Raw genomic sequence first — 17,993 nt, 5'->3', positions numbered from 1 at the left:
TTTCTCTCTAAGAAAGGCATTGTTAACACATAGAACCTATAACAATGAGAAAACAATACATACAATCCTCTTCACTATTTGTTTTGAGTCAAACGTATTGTCATTAACATCATATTTGGATTGATTGCAAGTCCATATATGCACAAAAGAGCTTCAATCTTCTTATTAAAATGCCATTCTCTATCTCAGTTTTATTATTCTGGCTCCTATTGCATTGACCCTGAACCAACAAATAGTTCTTGGGATCGGTCTAACAATCGTACTGAACAAATGCATTTTGTACAATTTTCTTGAACCGCAACCTAAAATTTGAACAGCTCCTAATTAGATTGGATTAGATATTATAATACTAGAAGCAATAATCATATGACAAGAGATCACAAACATAGGATCAAAAGAGACACACATACAATAATAGTAAATTTGTGCATTAGAATAATTTGATATTAATTCCTACAAAAAAAGAACTGTATAGGCTAATGAAAAGAAGAGTCATGTCATGCAAGAATTAATGTCCCAACGGTTAGTTTTTTAATGCCTCAGGTTCCAGTGGGGAGTTCCATACTCAAGGCGCATAGTCCACATAATTGAAATATACATGAACAGGTAAATCAAACTGTCATTTCCGAAAAGTGAATATGAAATTACAAAGCTTCAAGAATCATTTGCTATGAAACAAAATAAGGGAGGTTGTTCAAGTCACATGATAGATTTATTTTGCATTGAGTTATAACGTGGGGACAAAATAATCATTATCTATGTGCTAGGGCACATTAGAACCAGCTCAGAAGTAGAATTTTTGGACAGCATCAGTCCAAGCTCAGATGTATCACAGTTATTTCCAGTATTACATTGAACCTGACCAGGACACAAAATTAAAAACTTAATGCCATTTAAAAAGACCAAAAATATCTAGCCTTGCTATTTCCATTTTTGCTACATTATTCTATTAGAATTTGGGAAAGGAATATCTGATCTCTGCTACCATATCATTGTGTTTCAGTGTCTCCAGCAGTCGCAAAATCTGCATAATTGCGACTATTTAATGAATGAAGAAAAAGTGCCATTTGACCCTCTTTGCGTTCTGTTTCGGTGATATGTGGGTAGATAATCTCATGCTTGAAGTGACTTATTTCCTTCTCATATCCCTTTTGTGAAATTTCTTCATGAGTACCATACCATTTCTTGTTGTATGCTGGAAACATGCATTCATCCAGAAATAATCCCAACTCTGGCGCTGTTGGAATGGTGATGTTCATATCCCTGGTTCACATATAACGTAAACAACCAACGGCAAAGTTATATACTGAACAAGTACAATGCAAATTCCGCAAGCTTATGTATATAATGGAAATGTATTATTTAAAGTGTCCGTAATACCTGATGATTGACCACCATTATCCCTACCCATGGAACCATTATTAGAAAAGATAAACATGTTTATATGAAAACACCAAGAAACCATAAATGAGAAAAACTAAATTAAATCCATTGTTAAGAAATTGTATCACATTGAAAGAAACTTGGCACTGAAATTCAGAAAAACTTTTTACACTCAATCATGTTGAGTGTTCAAGATCAAAACAATCTGCAAAAAGCCCAAACTAGGTATTAGTAGGAACACTAGGACTCATAACTATTATTTGTTGTGGGAGATTAGTTAAATTACCATCCCAAGTTTAAGATAATTGTACGTTTTAGCGTTTTAGTGTGTGTAACCACCATTCTTGCACGTTCTATCAGGTAAGCATATGTCAGTATGCTGACTGGACATACAGACCCAGGTATTTTGTGCATTTCATTTGGACCAGAGCCAGAGGCAGTGGTATGTCCTGTGTTTCAAAGGTACAAACTGTGGAAATGGATATACATGAGAGACATTACCACTTTAGTAGTCATTTTCAAGTGTGGACAATCCAGCTATACTAGAATGAGAGTAGTGTGTTTATACTTACGCCATACGGCTGAAACCATTCTTGCATTCAAGCATACCATCAATAATTGTCTCCATTTAAAGCCAGCTGTTTTGATGACCTATGTGCTAAACTTAGAGTACCTTCTCTTAGGGAGCTCCCATCTGTTTGAATACTGGTCATTGATCAGTTCGGGGTTGCTCTTGTCTCTGCCGAGATTTTACCATGAGGTACCGATTCTTTACTTCTTATCATGTGAGCAATCATTTCTCTAACTCAAGCAACTTATGACCCCAATCAAAGGCTCAGTCCTCAAATTTCTACTCCTTACAGAAGAGCTAGTGTTACAAGTGTATCAAACATACAACATTTAGTTTGTCTTTCACGGGTACCAAAGGTTGCATATCCAGGCAGCCTTCTATTGGGAGAACCAAAGCCATATGAACGTCACCCATAGATATATGTGGGATCATGTGAAAAATTCTGATTGAGATCTTCTTACCCATGCTTGAATGGTGTTGAACACTATCTCTTTAGTTCTATCATGGTAACAAATCCTTCTTTGTACAAAATTAGTTCATAGCATTTAAATGTTTGTAGGCCCTCCTTAGAAATGGAGATCAACACAATGTCATCAGCATACAGTGATATCAGAATGGCTACCCATGCTAAGTGCACTCCTGAACCCCCACAGCCCTTGATGTAATTAGATATCTCATCTATATAAAGCACAAAGAGAGTGGTTGACAGTGGCCATCCTTTTTTTACTCCAATCATGATAACCACAACTCCCGAAAACCAGGAGTGCAAACTTTCCCCAACACAGATTCATGTAGAGCAGTTGCATGTCCGGTTGAACAGCTGGCCGTTCTCTCCCGAAATCATATAGTTTAGTCAAGTAATGGCCAACCATGACAGTACTCTATAACTGTTAGATATCATGGGATCCCCACTCATGAAGATCAGTACAATGGCAAGAACTCGCAATGATAGAGGACAAGTTTTTTGCAACACAATTGAGCACTGGAAAATTGAAGTTGTCAGATTCTATCATTTGATTCAGGTTTGTTGATTCTAAATTTGAAAACAATAGTTTTAAACAGCAATCTCCAGTCAAGCAGCAATGGTTGCCTCATCTTAGTCTATGTTGACAAATTCTCTTGGTAGAAGTCAACAACTGTCGAGACAGTATGTCACTAGAATGTGAGACTAGATTTATTTCAAGACTCTAAAGAACCTCAAAAAGGTTTCGACAATATTTATTCAGATGGATTGGGTCCTGGACAAGTTTGGGCATGTTGAACAAGACATCTGGACTTTGAGAACAGGCTGGATAATTGTGATTGCAATGTGAAATCAAGACCATGCCTTGAATTAACTCCGAGGTAGTAGAATTAGCCTATCAATAAATGAACGTTTTGGCATGGGGCTTAAGACTTTCAATATCATTTCCTTACACATTTATGCATGAGGCCCTGATAAAATCGGAATGATTAGCTTGCTATAATAGAATTTCTTCCTACTGACTATCATTATTTTCTTCTGTGGATGAATCAGGACCTGAGTTTTTGATACTATCACTGATCTTTCAACCATGGGAACTCAACTGCACCAATCAGTGCAAAGATACTTTCCTTCAAGTGAATGCTAAGGATGTTTCACTAAATTTCTTGTTGACCCTCAACTCAACTCCAATCTGAGGCTGATTCACACAAACATGATCGCTCACAAAAAATTTTAAACGGTGCCTAGGTTGTCTCCATATAAAAGAGTTTTTCTCAATAGAGAAATGGGCCTTTGATAAGGGAGTTTCCAAAGATAATTAGACACTACCCATCCACATTCACAAGTATTATTGAATTCTTCTACATGACTTGAGCCAAATAGGTGAGGATTTTACATACATAAATTAACAATCGGTTATGAGAATAATACTGATAAAAAGTACAAACAGAATTATCTTCACTTTATATTCTGATAGTGAGCAAAGACGATCAAGCTTTGTGTATGGAGTACAATATAAAGGGAGTATTTCTAGATTGAATAGAAAAGGATATGCTTAACTGATGGATTTGTTTTGCTAAAAACGAAGCTATATTACTTTGAAAACATGGTTCCACCCTTGAATGCACACAAATATACCTAGCACGATGGGCTTGTATAAATGCTGAAAAGGAAATTGCAAAGAGGGGAATTTACTTAAGCTTGAACATACATGACATTGAAGATTTTCCATGAAGAGATATGGCCTCAATAAACTAACTTATATCCTAAACCTAGACTTACAAGTTCTTTAGGCTAGTCTTTCAAGTCCTTTATGGAAACTTCATACATAAACACTTCTTCTTAGACTATCTTTTCATGAATAAATCTCTCTAAGTTCAACTATTTCAACTCCCTCCTAGTTCCCACCCTTATTCAAAATTGTCTCCTATTTTCCAAACCAGTGGCAGAAAGAAATAGAGGGAGTTTAAACCAACCTTCTCAATGACAAATCAATTATAGACTCTGGAGCACAGCCTCTGAAGACAGCGATGGCAAGTCCAATCATTTTCCTTATTTGATGAAGCACGAAGCTCTGTCCGACTATAGAACACCTCATCAATTCTGTATCTCTTACAGTGAATACATTTCCAGCCTCAAAAGAGACAATGTATCGCTTTGCGCTTGGATCTTCTGCCTTCATTTTTGAAGTGAAGTTGTGAAAATTGTGAGTACCCACAAACTTCTTTAAAATACGATTCAATTTTGTCCGCTCAGGCTCCCCAAAATGAAAGGTATTTACTTTTTCTTCCACCACCAAGCTGTTTGTTGACTCAATACCTACATTCGACTGGATTTGAACCAAATCTTTCCCCACTTCTTTGGAGGATAGCTGTTGTTCTCCTGAAGAGAACACAAGAGTTTCATTGGTTTCTGCATGCATGGAGACTGTTTCTATGACATCCTTTGGTATATCAACATCATTATCTGTAGAAGTTCCCAACTCTTCAGTGCCTAGGGTCTCACATTGTTTGTCAATGTGCCTTCCTCTCTGACAGTGTTCCAAACATTTGCTATATGCCTCTTCTTTTCCTTCTGTTGGTACCACAAACTCTGTATCTCTATGAGTGGTGGGGTCCAACGCAAAGATTGGAATCACATATTCGTACCTTCTTCTATCACAAAACTTCTTTGCACCAAAAGATGGGGTAACTCTCGTAAAACCAAAAACCCGAATCTGCTTAGGCAAATGGCTATTCACTCTCTCAACAAATCCAGGTGGATCTACATAGAAAAGGCCAGATACAATCTGGCCAACAGCACTAACACCTTTATCTGTTCTTGCAGCTCTCATCCAATCCACCGTTCTATGGTTTCCATTGAAATTCTCTGGCATTGCTTCTGCTTGTACGAGGGCTTTTTCTAGCTCACCCTCTATTGTAACTGCACCAGGGTTCTTTTGCATACCTTGATAACCTGCCCCACAATAAGCTAAGAGCATTGCAATCTTCCTCCTTTTTCGCCGAGCAAAATTGTTGATTTTTACATCTTTATTTGTATCTAATTTCCCTTCGTGAAATTCCTCTTGTTTGTTTTGATCGGAAGTTTTTATTTCGTCTTCAATCATGAGTTGCGCACTGTTTTCGCCTTCTACTTCGAGCTCATTTGAATCAGCAATCTTCACTGCATTCTTCTCCTTGTGATCCTCTGTTTCCATATCAATTGTACCACTCTGATCTGATTTCGATTTCAATTTTCTGACGGGATCATCCTCCTCTTCCTCTCTAATCCTCTTCTTTTCTCCATCTCTATGGCTATTATGCTCACATTCATATTCCACCTCTCTTGCACTTGTCAGCTCTATCAGATTAGGATTATATTCAGTATCTGTTTGAACTGATGTTGCTGTTTCTCCTCTAACTAAAACCTCCTCTAAACTAAGCTGTGGTGCCTCTACGTTGGCCAAGATCCGCTCATCTTCACCATTATCATCGTTATGAGGTGGAATAACCTCCACATCAACTGTCTGCGTTCCATCCAAGTAAACCTTAACTTCGACTCCATCCAACTGATTCACAAAATCAGTCTGGGGACCCTCATCTCTCACGTCTTCTTCTTCTCCCCTGTTGTTCTTCTCAAATTTGATGGAGATTTCTAGCCCCTCATCCCCAATGGCAGCATCGAGGATGTCGGAGCCGTCCAAAACGATCTGTACGGAGGGTACAGAAGCCGCCTGATCTTGCTCCACATGGCTGTCAAGTGTAGCCATGACCTCCATAGAAGAAGAGGGAGGAGCTTCAACCAACTCATCCACATCTCCAGGAGGAGGAGAAGAAGAAGCAGAAGCAGGATGGGGAGGGGAGGTGCCTTGAGGCTCCATGAAACCTTCTCCTACTTCTTCCTCTGCTTCTTCTTCTTCTTCTTTCTGAAGAAGCAGAAGCAGAGGTTTTGGAGGGTTTCTAGCATAATACCTAAATTGCCCATTCCCTTCACTTTGGCTTCACCCAAATCTTTACATACATACATACATACATACATACATAATGATAGGATAATGTGTCTGCCCTACCACCATGTGTCCGCCATCGATCCGACCCATCATTGCCCACCTACGATTCAAGGCCGGAAAGTTATAGAAAAGCTGTCGCATCAGACCTTTAGATCTGTAAACCCTAATAAGACATTCCAAATGTACTTGTATAGTGTGTGGATCGCTAGTTTCCTTGGTTTCCCGTCGTCACCGAGGGGCAGTTGCAAACATCAAGAGACTCCAAAACTGAAGTTTGAACCTTGCAATGTGAACAAAAAGGGCCCGACCCATCATTAGCACTCTATGAATGCAAGCCCGTGCTTTGTGATTTGTTGGGCACTCTTTGAATGTGAAAGGAGGAAGACGTCAACCCGAGAGACATAGTGTAGGTTACTCTCTCGCAAACTTATATCTTTGAATCTTTTCTTGCTTGTGAAGTACCATCACAAATCTTATTAGATATGTCGACTTTACTCTCTAAAACTTGTTTGTATGTAAGATAAGATGAAAATGGTAAATTGTCCTTTATCTTTAGCTCATAGCCATCACTCGTGATATTTTTGGATGGTCCTTTTCCAAATTGTGCGCGATGTCATTTCTTCTTCGTGAATTTTTTGACATGGTATTCTGAAACCAAATAATAATAACTAACACAATTGACCAATATAAAACTAACCCATGATTCGTTGCCACTTGCTCTTAGAGGCACCATAGCTCCTATAGAGGAATGGACTCTACAACTTCCTCCATAAACATAAACATTGGCAATGCCAATGAAGGATTTTGAAGTGTAACTAAAGTGGCACATAAACTTTACACTAACATAGAGGAGAAACTCTTTAAATGTTGAAAGGGAGTCTCTCTTCCAAGTTCCAACAAATAGCTCCCATTTTTTGTGTTCAAATGATAATTGAAGAGGACATGTCCACTAAAAAACAATTTCATCCAATATTAAAAGATTGGTAAAGATACAATCATGTTTCTATTTCTATAAGATCAAGACATTGTTGTCATGCTATATATTTTGAATGTAGCATTACAATCTTATGCATGTCAAGTCATGAAAGATATAAATGGATTCTATATGTACATGCAATGACAACTTTTTAGATTGTTCAGAAGTTTAAATTCCCAACACATATAGAGGAATTATGTTCATGATCTACGATGAGCAATTCTTGTACAAACAGCAAACTTCACCATTGTTATTGTATTTGTCTCCTTATACCATGATAGGTCCATAGCCCTACTCCCATTTATAGTGTATTGATTTGAAGCCATATAACTTGTGTACATAATACTCCAAAAACTCGCCAAAATATATTAATCCCCAAGAGATCATCGTATACAGTTCACCTTGGAACCACAATGTGTTTACAATAATGTTACAGATAGGATATTTTGAATGAGTTGATGTATACTCGTCAATGATGATAGGTAAACCAAGTTTGTTAAACACAACACAACAAAACTTTGCTTACAAGCAGATTCCGATGTGCTCATGTGATGACATGTTACCAAATTTTTTAGCTAGAAATCTACATTGATTTCTTATCTAGTTATTAGTAGGCTTCTAGAATGCATGAGAATGAAGGCAGTCAATAAACCCAAAAGCAAAACATCAATGTCAGCAGCTAGGATCATGTGTAAGTAGACAATGCATCATAATAAACTAATTACAGGAAATAAGCCTTATTGATTCATGAGTGAATATTTTCCTTCAGGCAACTAACAATGAAGTAGGTTAAGTAAAACCAAGCACAAAATTGAGCCCACCTCATCAACATCATAAAAAATGAGAAAAAAGCTATAATAACCAATGAACTGCTAGCTAGCTACATTAAGATTAACAGTTCTTCCGGATCATAATCAGAAAAAAGTGTTATGATATGGATAACTGGTATAAAACGGCATGTCTCTAGAAGTAGAGATATCATAATCTCATATAGATTTTGGGGAAAAGAAATCAAAGACATCATTATCATGTTGTTTATACAGTAATTCATCATTATGACTCCATCTATCATGAATATAGTTTATGAATGGAGAAATAGTAACTAAATTTTTTCAGGGAACAGCTAGAAACCATTGGGCCATAAACCATGACCTCTGTACCATTTATGTGCCATTACCCAAAAAACTAATCATTTGACAAAATGGAAACCTCTTAAGGTTCTTGTGGACATTTCAAATGGGATTCTGAGTACATGCTCAAGGCGACAAGCTGCCCTCTTGAGGCAATCAGCAACCAATGCCGTGGTGCCTTCAATGCCCCGAGCTATAGTCAAACATATATTTTGTTGCCTAGGAACAACATTAGTAAAGGCGGTTCCTCCCACATGTCCAACCTTATCTCCTAACAAGCTATTCCTGTCCAAAAATAGAAACATCAAAATAAGTGAATCTGGAGATGCAATGCATCTTGACAATAATGCAAGGTAAATTGAGACACAATAATGCAATCCAATAAAAGCTCCTTATCACAATGTAGATGCAGCATTGCAATAAAGCAAAAGATATATATCACAAATGTCAAGATATATGCAAAATGCAGATACAACATTGCAATCCATATAGAATGCTTATATCACAATGTGTATGGAGATGCAACATTGCAATACAGTAGATGCTCTACATCCAATTTCAAGGTATATGTAGATGCAACATTGCAATGCAATAAAAAGCTCTCTCAAAACAAGTTATATAAAGTTCAACATTGCAATCCAATTAAAATTCTATATCAGGATGCAAAGATTCTTGATGCAACATTGAAATCAAACAAAAGCTCCATAACACCATCAAGCTTCAGACCTGTAAAGACGAGAAATCTTGAGCAATTGCTTTCCACCAGGTAAAAGAGGATCGAAACCTGGTCCAAATTCCCCTCTCATTCTCTCAACCAGAGATGGAGGTGGTGCGTCTGTATGAAGGTTCATCTATGTGAACATAATAGAGTAAGTAATCTTCAATTTACATGTGATATTTATTCTATTGTTTCTTATAGCAATCAACTTATGTGGGGGCTTTCCATACCACAACGGTGCCATGACTAGGATGCAAAAGACTGTTAAGATCACTCAGAAAAGATCCATCCTCACTCCAGAAGCAAGATGGAACTTGATCATTCCCATCAAAAGCATCAATAAAGACAATATCATAATAACTTGGTGAAGATAAAATTCTGTTGTGAAGGTCGTTGATATAGGCCACACCATCTGCTTCAATACCATTGATCTTTTCTCGCATGTTTCCCCAGAATAATCCACATATATTTGATCCACCAAATATATTTTCCCCCAGTGATGTATTATCATCACGTTTCGAGGCTTTGAAGGCATATTTGGGAAATCCCATGAATCCTGTGGCTGCTGATATGACCGTCTTATCAATCTCAATGACATCTATATTACAGCCTGAAAAAAAATTGAATGCCCCGTAAGAAACAAATGTTTATGACTAGTCTTCATCATTTCTAAATGCCCACAAAACCTTGAAGCTTATTTGCCAAGAAAAGAGGGAGGCTTCCACCACCCAGTCCAATACAAAGGCATCTCATTTGTTTCATCCCTCGGGCAACATACTCCAGATCTAGCCCACCACAATTCACGCTTGCTAATCCAACAGATATCATGCTCTTTAAACCTGCTCACACAAATCATCGCCAGATTTAGATAGTTGACAATTTTAAAATAAATTCAGAGAAAGAAAGATTGCTCATTCAACTGAAACATTTTATTACCCGATAATCCTATATCCAACCTGTCCCCGTACCTCTTTGTTCTTTTCCTCCCTCTCACTCTCTCTCCCCCCTAACGCAATTTATAGCCTCTGCATTTCATGGTGACATTCATTGGGTGTTGCTAAATCAAATATTGGTCCTTTACCACCACACCACAAAATGTGCTAGCAATATCTGAACATATATTTCAGGATGTTCATAATGTTTCTGGGCAATATCATCGAATGTAAGTCCCAGAGGAAGATCTGCATACTTACAGTCAAAGGCCAAACAATCAGGAATCTGCATGACCAATGGTTCTCCAGCATTCTGGTCTTGGAGGACGAGCACCTTTGCCACACTCTGCCTCGTTTCACTGTTGAATCTAAGAACTCTCCATTCGCAAGACACCGAAACTTCTGGCCTCTCTCGCAGGATTCCGGCTGCTTCCGGCCAGTCTTGCAGGCCCTACTGCGAAAGAAACAAAGGAAACAACATGGTCTAGATCAGGCATGAAGGTTAGATCAGGCAGATCCCAGAAGCGGGGATTACAGAGCAAGAAATGGAATCCGAAAAATGGCAATGTGGCAGGGAATGAAATCCAAGAATGGCATGGCACAGCACGACATGGGGGACATACAGATGAGGAGGCGGGGTGAGAAGTGACGGTAACGATTCCGTTGCTCTTGTGAGAGGGGCGCCGGAAGAGGGTGGAGCCTTCATCGCGGCCCCATCCACGACCTTGAGTGCCCCACCACTCAGGGGAGAATCTCCAGTCCCCTGGGTCACGAAGAGCCATGCCCTTTACTGCAGCTCTTCCTCCTCCTCCTCCTCCTCCTCCTCCTCCTCCTCCTCGGCTGCTGCTGCTGATGCTGCTGGAGGATCCATGGAGGAGGATCTGTGGAGAGTGCAGAGGCCCGCGTGTGTCTGTGTCGACGATGATGGAACGAGGAGGAAGCAGAAGCAGGGGCAGGGGCAGGGGAAAGGGCCTTCTTCTCCTTGCCATTGCCATAGCCTCTGTTCTCTTCTTTTTTATGATTTTAGACAAGGAACACAAAATGGGGGGGCTCTTCATCTGTTCTTAGAATTAGAATTAAAACTAGAACAAACACAATAAATATGTATGGATCAAAAAGACAACACAAAAGCCAACACCATTGAGTTCCATATGGATGGTAAATTAGATATGCATCAAATCACACTCCATTCATTCTACTCACTTCATTATAGCCTCGCTCAATCGATTCCTCGTTGAATGGAAGCTGGTTTTGCAACTACATTGTTTCATCACTCACTTCAAAGGTATATATATATATATATCGAGATTCAACTCTATACATAGTTCAAGCAAAAAGAAGCGTCTTCTTCTCCGAACAAACAGAAAGCATTCACTTACTTATACATGACCTTTGCCCATTCCCTTAGTTTTGGTTCACTACTACAATTCTTGAACATCAAGAAAATGATCCAGTTTGGTTCCTCAGTTCATATTTTACTCTAGGATGATGATAATAAAATATCTCTCTTTGGACTTTCAAGTTGCTTTTGGGACAACCTTAGACAAACAATTGGACACCTTTGAGAAGCAACAAAACACATTCCTTCAACCATAGATAAGGCGACCACACCATACCCAACGACGCTCCTCGAGAAAGGGTTGAGACCCATTGAGCTAGTGAGTGTTATTAGGGTTTACAACCAAGTGACTTAAGTAGAGGGCATACATGCACATTGCTTACTAATCCAAAATTGTGATGCTATCAACAAAACGTAGAAGAAAAATAAATCCTAATTTGGGTCTTCAAGTTGATTGTTGGGCATACAACACACAATCAAGTTTAAGTGATAAGATGTGATAATACTACTTCAATTTACTCAATTGATTGTAACAGTTACTTCTGCAGTTTGGGAGTCACTCCCAACAAATTTACATTTAACTCTACTTATGAGAGTCTCAGATGATACTGCAGTATTTCACGACACAGATGATACTCATGTTACTCCCATCAACATTGACCATGTCCATGAGTAATGTATTACATTATGAACATATGACGTGATAATTTCATCTCATGTTTGGTCATATATAAGTTGTGAAAACCACATCATTCAACAGCATCGTGTTGTAAATCACACAAAAGGCAAAAATGCAAACATTGACGCTAGGATCTTGCACCAATATCTATAGACTTCCATGCCTTTTACTGGTATAACATGTTTTTATATTCATATTCTATAATCAAATAATAAGTTCCCTAAAACACATAATAAAATGTTTCTCATTAAGCAAGCTCAGTAAAAATTGTTCATTACAAAAAAACCGAATTAAAGAGCACACCGACAAAGTACTTTTAATCCCAAGAAAAAATTGGTTCTTAATGCAAAAATCATATGGATCATCATATGACAAACCGCACCAAGGAAAAATCACTTGAAGCATTTAGCCTCTAGCAATTTCTCACCATCGATCACATCAGGCTCTTCAAAATAAGCATTAACTCTCTCCTTCTGAACCTCATCCGAGATATCAACCTTGGTCCACTCATATAGCTCAGCATCATAGCATTCTTCCAAGACCATCTGTGGGATGTCTTGACCACGGAAAAGCCACACCCCTCTGATCTTGTAGGGAGCAGTCTCACCAAAGATGCATATTTTCGCAAACCCATACTTCCTTACCAAGTCCATGCGCTGCAAGAATCCGCTGACCTTGTTCATTGTCACAAATGTAACAGTATTCTCATCATTGTATTTGTAATCACAGAACCAAAGAGAGTACCCTTCCGGATCAAACATCTTCCAGAATCCTGGACAAGAAGTTCACATAAACTGTTTCAGCAAGTGCCTACAACAAAACATGTTCATCATTTGGGTAACAGACATAAATACTGTTTCAGCAAGAGTCTACAACAAAACACACATCATTTCGACAACTGATAACTGTTTCAGCAATACCCTCAACTGTTCCAGATGAATCGAAGACAACACACATACACAATGAACATATCTCAAACCACAGAAACAGAATTTTAATCTAAACAAAGGCATACCTGCAATTGCTACCTCCCTGAAGTCCTTTGCCTTTGTATTGGAATATAATCGCTTCCACTCATCCAAAACCATGGTACTCGGTGGCAATAGATCAAGGGGATTTTTAGGCTTTGGCTTTGGTTTCTCTTCTTCCTCGTCATCTAAAGGAGGAGCTGGCTCCTTTGGTTTCTGCACTGGCTCCTTTGGTTTCTGCACGACCTCTTTGGGTTTCTTTTCCTCTTGTTTCTTGGGAGCTTCAGTGGCTTGCTTTGTAGGAGGAGAAGGAAACTTCTCCAGTGGTGGCAAATCTCCAAAATATTTCTTCACAATCGGCTGATTCTCAATGGTTCGAAAATACCTGACGATATGTGGAAACTCAGCCAAAAATTCTGTGGTAAACCCAAACTTAAATCCTTGGAACAGATTACACGAGATGATGATGTCTGCAAGTGTTATTGAATCACCAACAAAGTACGTATGAGAAGCCAGATAAGAATTCAATACACCAAAAGACTTCTTCAAATCTGCCAAAGCTAGATCTGACACCTGGGAATTAGCCAAGAAAGAGGAAATTGAATTCATTTGCAAAGCCAACTAGTTTGTCTCAATTAATTTCGAAAAACAGCCATCTGAAGACAAGGCTCTTCAACCAACCTCAGCAATGTAAGGCCGATAACCTAGCAAAGGATATAGCCATTTGCTCAGATTTGCATCAATCTCAGTAGTAGCCACATCAATCCACTGATCAATGAGAGACTGTAAACACAAATAATAAAGAAGTGGCTACTCAATTTAAGTATTTGCACATCAATAGAAAGGTACTTTTGAAAACAAACATGAACACCTAATAGAAACATTGAAAGGCAATGAATATCAACCCATTTTAGGAAAAACAAATATCACTTTCCACCCATTCATGTAAAGAATATCAAGCCATTTTAGGAAAAACAAACATCACTTTTTACCAATTCATATGGAGTGCTTCCAAGAAGAGATCCATCTTTATCCAACCTCGCAACTGTTAAAATTAAGCAATTGAGAGACATTCATGAAACCGATTCAGATTTTACGATAAGTTCAGGGAAAAAAAGCTTTTAACATAATGCATAGTAATGTCTTTGCCCATCTTAGCATATAGTAAATTCAATCGTTCAGAAACAACTCAAGATAAAAGGGGAACCCCTTGAAGAATTCGAATAAATTATGATAAGGAAAGGACGACAAGCTATAAGGTGACACAAAATGTACCATATTTTGCAATAGCATTGCTTTCAAAAAGAGGGCCCTCAGGTGTCTGTAGTGCAGGCACCTAGATATACAAACCGAAACTATCAAATTTTCTGCACTAAAATAATCTGTTAGAAAGCTGAAAAGGATAGAGACTTAAATACCTTCCCGAAAGGGTTCAGCTTAAGAAACGGCTCACTCTTATTGGTCTCCCCAAACACAAAGTTTTCAAGAAGTTCTACTTTCACGCCAACATAGTCAGCTGCAATGAGAGTTTTGTACACATTCTTATTTGGCGTGGAATGGATAACCTGGAACAGACAGCTAATATGAGAATGAACGAAACAAAATATCAATCAAGTCTGAGTATCACATGGAAAACAAACATCACAATGAAGGTGTACTTCTGCACACAGAATGTTAGATCTATTGACTTGTGGGGTCAAGAAAAAACTTGTGCATTACATGACATCATATATGTAATAGGCTATAGCACTTCTTATTCTGTTTTTCAATCCCACACAGCTAGTACTATTCATGATTGGATTGGATCTTTAAACTATGACTTGAGGCATGTATAACATGATACAAACACACATAAGGTAGCATGCACCAAATGCAATTGTTAATCTCGCGTTACACTTATTACATGACTGATATTTACAGCAAAAGAACCAGAATATTTTCAGCCTAAAGGGAACATGTGCCGCAGACAAGACTAGGCGCATGAGTTCTCTTCACAGAACAGAATCAACACGAATTGACATACTCTACTTGACATGAGAGCTAAGCATTCACTGGCTTTGGCGTCCTTTAACCCGCCACTACTCATGAGCACCAATTACAGTCTGATTTCTAATCTCAGCACTGTCTTGGCATCACGAATATATGATTGCCATAATCAAAAACAATTTGCATAATGACGCTACTACATATCTGACATTGGGCTTGAGAACTATTATTAAGCAGCACTTAAAAATCAGAATCGCTAGGAGGAGAGGAGGAGCAAGAAAGCAGTGCCCTGAGGTCGTGGAGACGAAAAATCGAAGCCATAGACAGGAAGGGACAAAGCAAGAAAGAGAAACAAAAACAGAGAGACGTAGAAGGAGAGAGTTAGGAGGGGGGGGGGGGATTACGAGGGCCATAGTTTCGCAAGTCTCGCTCGAGCTTCTGCTGTGAATTGGCGTCTGCTGCTCGCTCTGTCTGTCTGTTCCTGTTGTTTTTTCTTTTTATCCTTTCCTGCAGAAAACGATGAAGGCGCAAACCCTAATTTCTGCCTGTCTTCGATTATATAGTGGAACTTTCGAGAAACCCTCCAAAAATGTGTGTATATATATGTATATATATATGAAATTATATGCATTATATTGAAATGAATAATAACTTTTGATTATTTTACTAGAATACCCCTGCCATCCCTCACCCCATTATAAAAAATGAGAACCCCCCCCCCCCCCTCTTAGAACCATGCAAAAGCTCAGGAGTCTCATGTGTACATGCATGCGTGAGTGTACGTATGTGCATGTGTTTTGTGTTTGCGTTTGTGTGTGCGTATGCGTGTGTGCATGTGTTTGTGTGTGTATGTGCATATGTGCGCATGTGTGTGATGGAGAGAGGGGCGTAGAAAGAGAAGGAGAGAGAGATGTTGGAGCACAAACAGTGCTTTTGTGTGTGTATCTTCCTACTCCAATATCCGTTTCCTTCATTCTTCGACTCGAAGCTTGCGCAATGAGCTTTCTAAAGAATAGTTATGCACCTCATTTGGTGCCCTTCTGCATAACGTTATGAGAAAAATTCACCATTTGTTTGTATACATCCCATGGTCGCTTGTTTTGTTTCCTTCTTCAACATCGTTGTTTGTAAATTAGGAATCTCGTATATATTTTGCTATATGGATGTTAGTGTTGTTATGCGTATGGATGTGTCTCTGAATTCGTTAAAGGATACACTTGTGGTTGAGTCAGTAGCGAGTTTCATAAGGGATGGTAAAAGACAGCGATGTATTTGAGGTGATTGTAATGATATATTTTATGTTGATGCAAAGTAGCAATATGATGTTGAGAGGGATGATAATCACTAGGAACATTTACTATGCATGACAAATATCCTAATAGAAGATTGTGTAAGGGAGGATGTAAAAGTTGTCAAGGAGTTTGTTGATGATGAAGTGGCTGAGGTAGAAATAGACAATAAGGAGTTTTTGGACATTTGTTAGTCTTTTTGTTGGAGAGGTCATATTGTTTTTCCTGGGGAAGATACATTTTCTTTAGAGGGCCAATTAATGGTTACGTGGGATTTTATATGTTGATTGTGTTCAAGATGTTTATGCCAATCCTCTTGGGTATTATGAGGTTGTTTTCGTAGTGCAAAAGCATAAAGAAAAATTACTCAATGAATCGCCAAATTTTTATGGAATAACTTTAGTTCATATTGTTCCTCAAATTCCACTAATGGTATACCAAGATATCTTGAAGCAATCGTGTATTGTATAGGTTGAGGTAGACTGCATGTATTCATTGGTGTAGCCAAATTTATGATTATCAATGGAAAAGTTGGGAAAGATCTTGGCACCTCCCATAGCTAATGCACAAATTTGATATTGAATTTGTATTATTTGGAATACATATGTTAATGTTTGCAAATTGCATGCTTTCATATGCCTCCTATGTATTTTAGGCTCCATTGTGATGTTCTAGGGCATTCAGTGGCTTAGTGTCGTTAGTAAATAAATAAAGTTGCGGTAGGTGTACATGAAGAGCCTACAAACCATTATGTTCAAATTCAAAATTTAACAATCGCAAAGCAAATAAAGGAACAAGGGGTTGTTGAATGACAACGATGGAAAGGCTCTAAAGAACGAAGGCCAATGGCCTGTTTTTGGAAAGATGAAGAATTTTATTAAGAATGGAGGCGATAATGTATAAGTGGAGGAGGTAACACCAATTCAACAAACAAATGTCATGCGGGATAGATCATGGGGTTGTCGGGTGGACTTTCTAAAGAAATTGCTTTTCAATAATAAAGATAATTTGTATAATCCTTGGAATAAATGGAAACCAATTGCTTCGTCCACAGAAGGAGCCATCGGGGTCTTGAGTTTTGCATTCCCATAATATTCTATGCAATCTTAGGGGATTTATTTCAACCTAGGTGAAGGCAATGTAAACTAACATATAGAAACCTTCACTTGCATACATTAAGAGCAAATCTCTCGACATATGGTTAGGATTTGTTTCCTCGACTAAATGAGCGAATTTGATTACCAAATCAAAGACAACCACCTAACATCCCTAAAAATATAGGTATACTCGTAGCTTTGTGTACATGAAAGACCAAGGAACATAATCTATAACAAGCTCATCCATGCTCCTTGTGTGTGCTTAAGTCCATCATTGATCTTATGAATGTTGGATGCCTTTGCATTGAATAATGTGGTTACCTTAGATACCCTGCCCATGTTCCCATTATTGCTACTAGCTAGATTGATCACAAGTTCTACACGTATTTGCATAGAAGTCTTATAAAAACCAAGCCCCCCTTTGAAAAAAGTGTTGGTTACCCTTGACTAATGTTTATCAATACTCTCGATATT

General features: G+C 38.3%; 3 protein-coding genes across 3 annotated transcripts; all 3 read right to left on the bottom strand.

Moving 5' to 3' along the window:
- Positions 1-875: 875 nt before the first annotated feature.
- On the bottom strand, positions 876-6,372 carry LOC147850238 (tRNA pseudouridine synthase 1-like). Its single transcript, XM_087336434.1, has 2 exons — positions 4,394-6,372; positions 876-1,263 (listed from the first exon to the last, which is right to left on the bottom strand). Exons 1-2 carry the CDS (start codon positions 6,274-6,276, stop codon positions 990-992), a joined length of 2,157 nt encoding a protein of 718 aa, XP_087192560.1. The 5' UTR covers positions 6,277-6,372; the 3' UTR covers positions 876-989.
- A 2,012-nt stretch (positions 6,373-8,384) lies between these two features.
- LOC147850237 (uncharacterized) lies at positions 8,385-11,175 on the bottom strand. The gene is made up of 6 exons (XM_087336819.1): positions 10,785-11,175; positions 10,423-10,612; positions 9,916-10,068; positions 9,460-9,839; positions 9,238-9,362; positions 8,385-8,796 (listed from the first exon to the last, which is right to left on the bottom strand). Exons 1-6 carry the CDS (start codon positions 11,154-11,156, stop codon positions 8,571-8,573), a joined length of 1,446 nt encoding a protein of 481 aa, XP_087192945.1. The 5' UTR covers positions 11,157-11,175; the 3' UTR covers positions 8,385-8,570.
- A 1,150-nt stretch (positions 11,176-12,325) lies between these two features.
- Positions 12,326-15,666, bottom strand: LOC147850236 (elongation factor 1-gamma 3-like). The gene is made up of 7 exons (XM_087336473.1): positions 15,538-15,666; positions 14,566-14,712; positions 14,423-14,483; positions 14,140-14,192; positions 13,829-13,930; positions 13,195-13,720; positions 12,326-12,951 (listed from the first exon to the last, which is right to left on the bottom strand). Exons 1-7 carry the CDS (start codon positions 15,544-15,546, stop codon positions 12,572-12,574), a joined length of 1,278 nt encoding a protein of 425 aa, XP_087192599.1. The 5' UTR covers positions 15,547-15,666; the 3' UTR covers positions 12,326-12,571.
- Between the last annotated feature and the right edge of the window lie 2,327 nt (positions 15,667-17,993).

The sequence above is a fragment of the Azolla caroliniana genome, unplaced genomic scaffold, assembly GCF_043228905.1.
Source record: "Azolla caroliniana isolate FFs.n. ecotype wild unplaced genomic scaffold, voAzoCaro1.0.p SCAF_21, whole genome shotgun sequence".
Taxonomy (NCBI): domain Eukaryota; kingdom Viridiplantae; phylum Streptophyta; class Polypodiopsida; order Salviniales; family Salviniaceae; genus Azolla; species Azolla caroliniana.
This window is presented reverse-complemented; position numbering and strand designations above follow the sequence as displayed.

Coding starts and splice junctions, on each gene's coding strand:
- LOC147850238 (XM_087336434.1), bottom strand. CDS start 6,276: ATGGAGCCTCAAGGCACCTCCCCTCCCCATCCTGCTTCTGCTTCTTCT. Junction 1,264..4,393: donor ATTGATTTGTCATTGAGAAG/GTTGGTTTAAAC, acceptor TATGTGAACCAG/GGATATGAACATCACCATTC.
- LOC147850236 (XM_087336473.1), bottom strand. Junction 13,931..14,139: donor GAAGCACTCCATATGAATTG/GTAAAAAGTGAT, acceptor TTGTGTTTACAG/TCTCTCATTGATCAGTGGAT. Junction 13,721..13,828: donor ATCGGCCTTACATTGCTGAG/GTTGGTTGAAGA, acceptor GCTAATTCCCAG/GTGTCAGATCTAGCTTTGGC.
- LOC147850237 (XM_087336819.1), bottom strand. CDS start 11,156: ATGGCAATGGCAAGGAGAAGAAGGCCCTTTCCCCTGCCCCTGCCCCTG. Junction 10,069..10,422: donor TGATTGTTTGGCCTTTGACT/GTAAGTATGCAG, acceptor TTGTGTGAGCAG/GTTTAAAGAGCATGATATCT. Junction 9,840..9,915: donor CTTGGCAAATAAGCTTCAAG/GTTTTGTGGGCA, acceptor ATTTTTTTTCAG/GCTGTAATATAGATGTCATT.